Raw genomic sequence first — 1230 nt, 5'->3', positions numbered from 1 at the left:
GACACCTGAGAAGTAGCTATATAATGTAATATAAGCACAATAATGTAAAATAGGATGGCTTTCGAAGAGTTATGCGAAATATGAATAACATATAGAATTATAAAGGGAAATTCAAGGTACTGCGTAGGCTAGTGGGTACCGTGGTAATCTGATAGCCAGGAGGTTATTGGATCGATGCTTTCCTGGATGTTGTCGCATTTTTCTTTTTTGCATTAATTTAAAAATTTCGTTTTTTATTTTGTTTAAATTTTTGTTTTATTTTTTTTAATATATAACAGATAAATATTATTATAAAAGTTTAAAGAAAATTTCCAAAAAAAATATTGTTATAATAGTTTGGAAAAATTCGCAAGAATTTTAAGTACATATATGTGCGTATATTTTTTTTAAAGCTTCCTAACTAATTTTTTTAAGCTTTTTATGTGAATTGCATAATATTATTAATATTATTATTATTATTATTATTATTATTATTATTATTATTATTATTATTATTATTATTATTATTATTGTTATTATTTTTAATATTATTATTATTATTATTATTATTATTATTATTATTTTTATTATTATTATTATTATTATTATTATTATTATTGTTATTATTAATATTATCATTATTATTATTATTATTATTATTATTATTATTATTATTATTATTATTATTATTATTATTATTAGTATTATTATGATGATTATTATTCTTATTATTATTATTATTATTATTATTATTATTATTATTATGATTATTATTATTATTATTATTATTGTTATTATTATTATTATTATTGTTATTATTATTGTTATTATTATTATTATTATTATTATTCTTATTATTTTTATTATTATTATTATTATTATTATTATTATTGTTATTGTTATTATTACCGACCGTATTGTGTAAACGGATATGATAGGTTATGTATATCGAGTTTTAGGTGGGAACGTTCTTCTCCATAGTAGGGAAGTGTAAATAAACTATTTTTAGCAACCTGTCGGTCTGTCGTTCAGTCGGTCTGTCGGTCTGTCGGTCTGTCCGTCTGTCGGTCTGTCGGTCTATCTGTCTGTCGGTCTGTGTGTGCACGCGTGTATCTCAAGTTCGGCTGAACCGATTTTGATGAAATTTTATATGTAAGTTTGTTTCCACCATGGCACGGATCGATCAACTTTTGGTATATATCAGGCCTCGGGAAGTGCAGTTTTTAGCGGGCCTGTTTTACATTTTTGAAC

The 1230-nt window shown here is 22.8% G+C and overlaps 1 protein-coding gene across 1 annotated transcript in view; it reads right to left on the bottom strand.

Annotated features, from left to right (window-relative positions):
• Positions 1–469: 469 nt before the first annotated feature.
• Positions 470–1230, bottom strand: part of LOC129611538 (putative uncharacterized protein DDB_G0286901) — a gene marked incomplete at both ends in the record, with an annotated part of 9456 nt that continues 8695 nt past the window's right edge. Inside the window, one exon of the mRNA XM_055524727.1 lies at positions 470–887. Within this exon, the coding sequence (XP_055380702.1) occupies positions 470–887 (418 nt within the window). The remainder of the gene's footprint in view (positions 888–1230) is intronic.

Source organism: Condylostylus longicornis, unplaced genomic scaffold (genome assembly GCF_029603195.1).
Source record: "Condylostylus longicornis isolate FDR11 unplaced genomic scaffold, ASM2960319v2 ptg000051l, whole genome shotgun sequence".
Classification (NCBI taxonomy): Eukaryota; Metazoa; Arthropoda; class Insecta; order Diptera; family Dolichopodidae; genus Condylostylus; species Condylostylus longicornis.
This window is presented reverse-complemented; position numbering and strand designations above follow the sequence as displayed.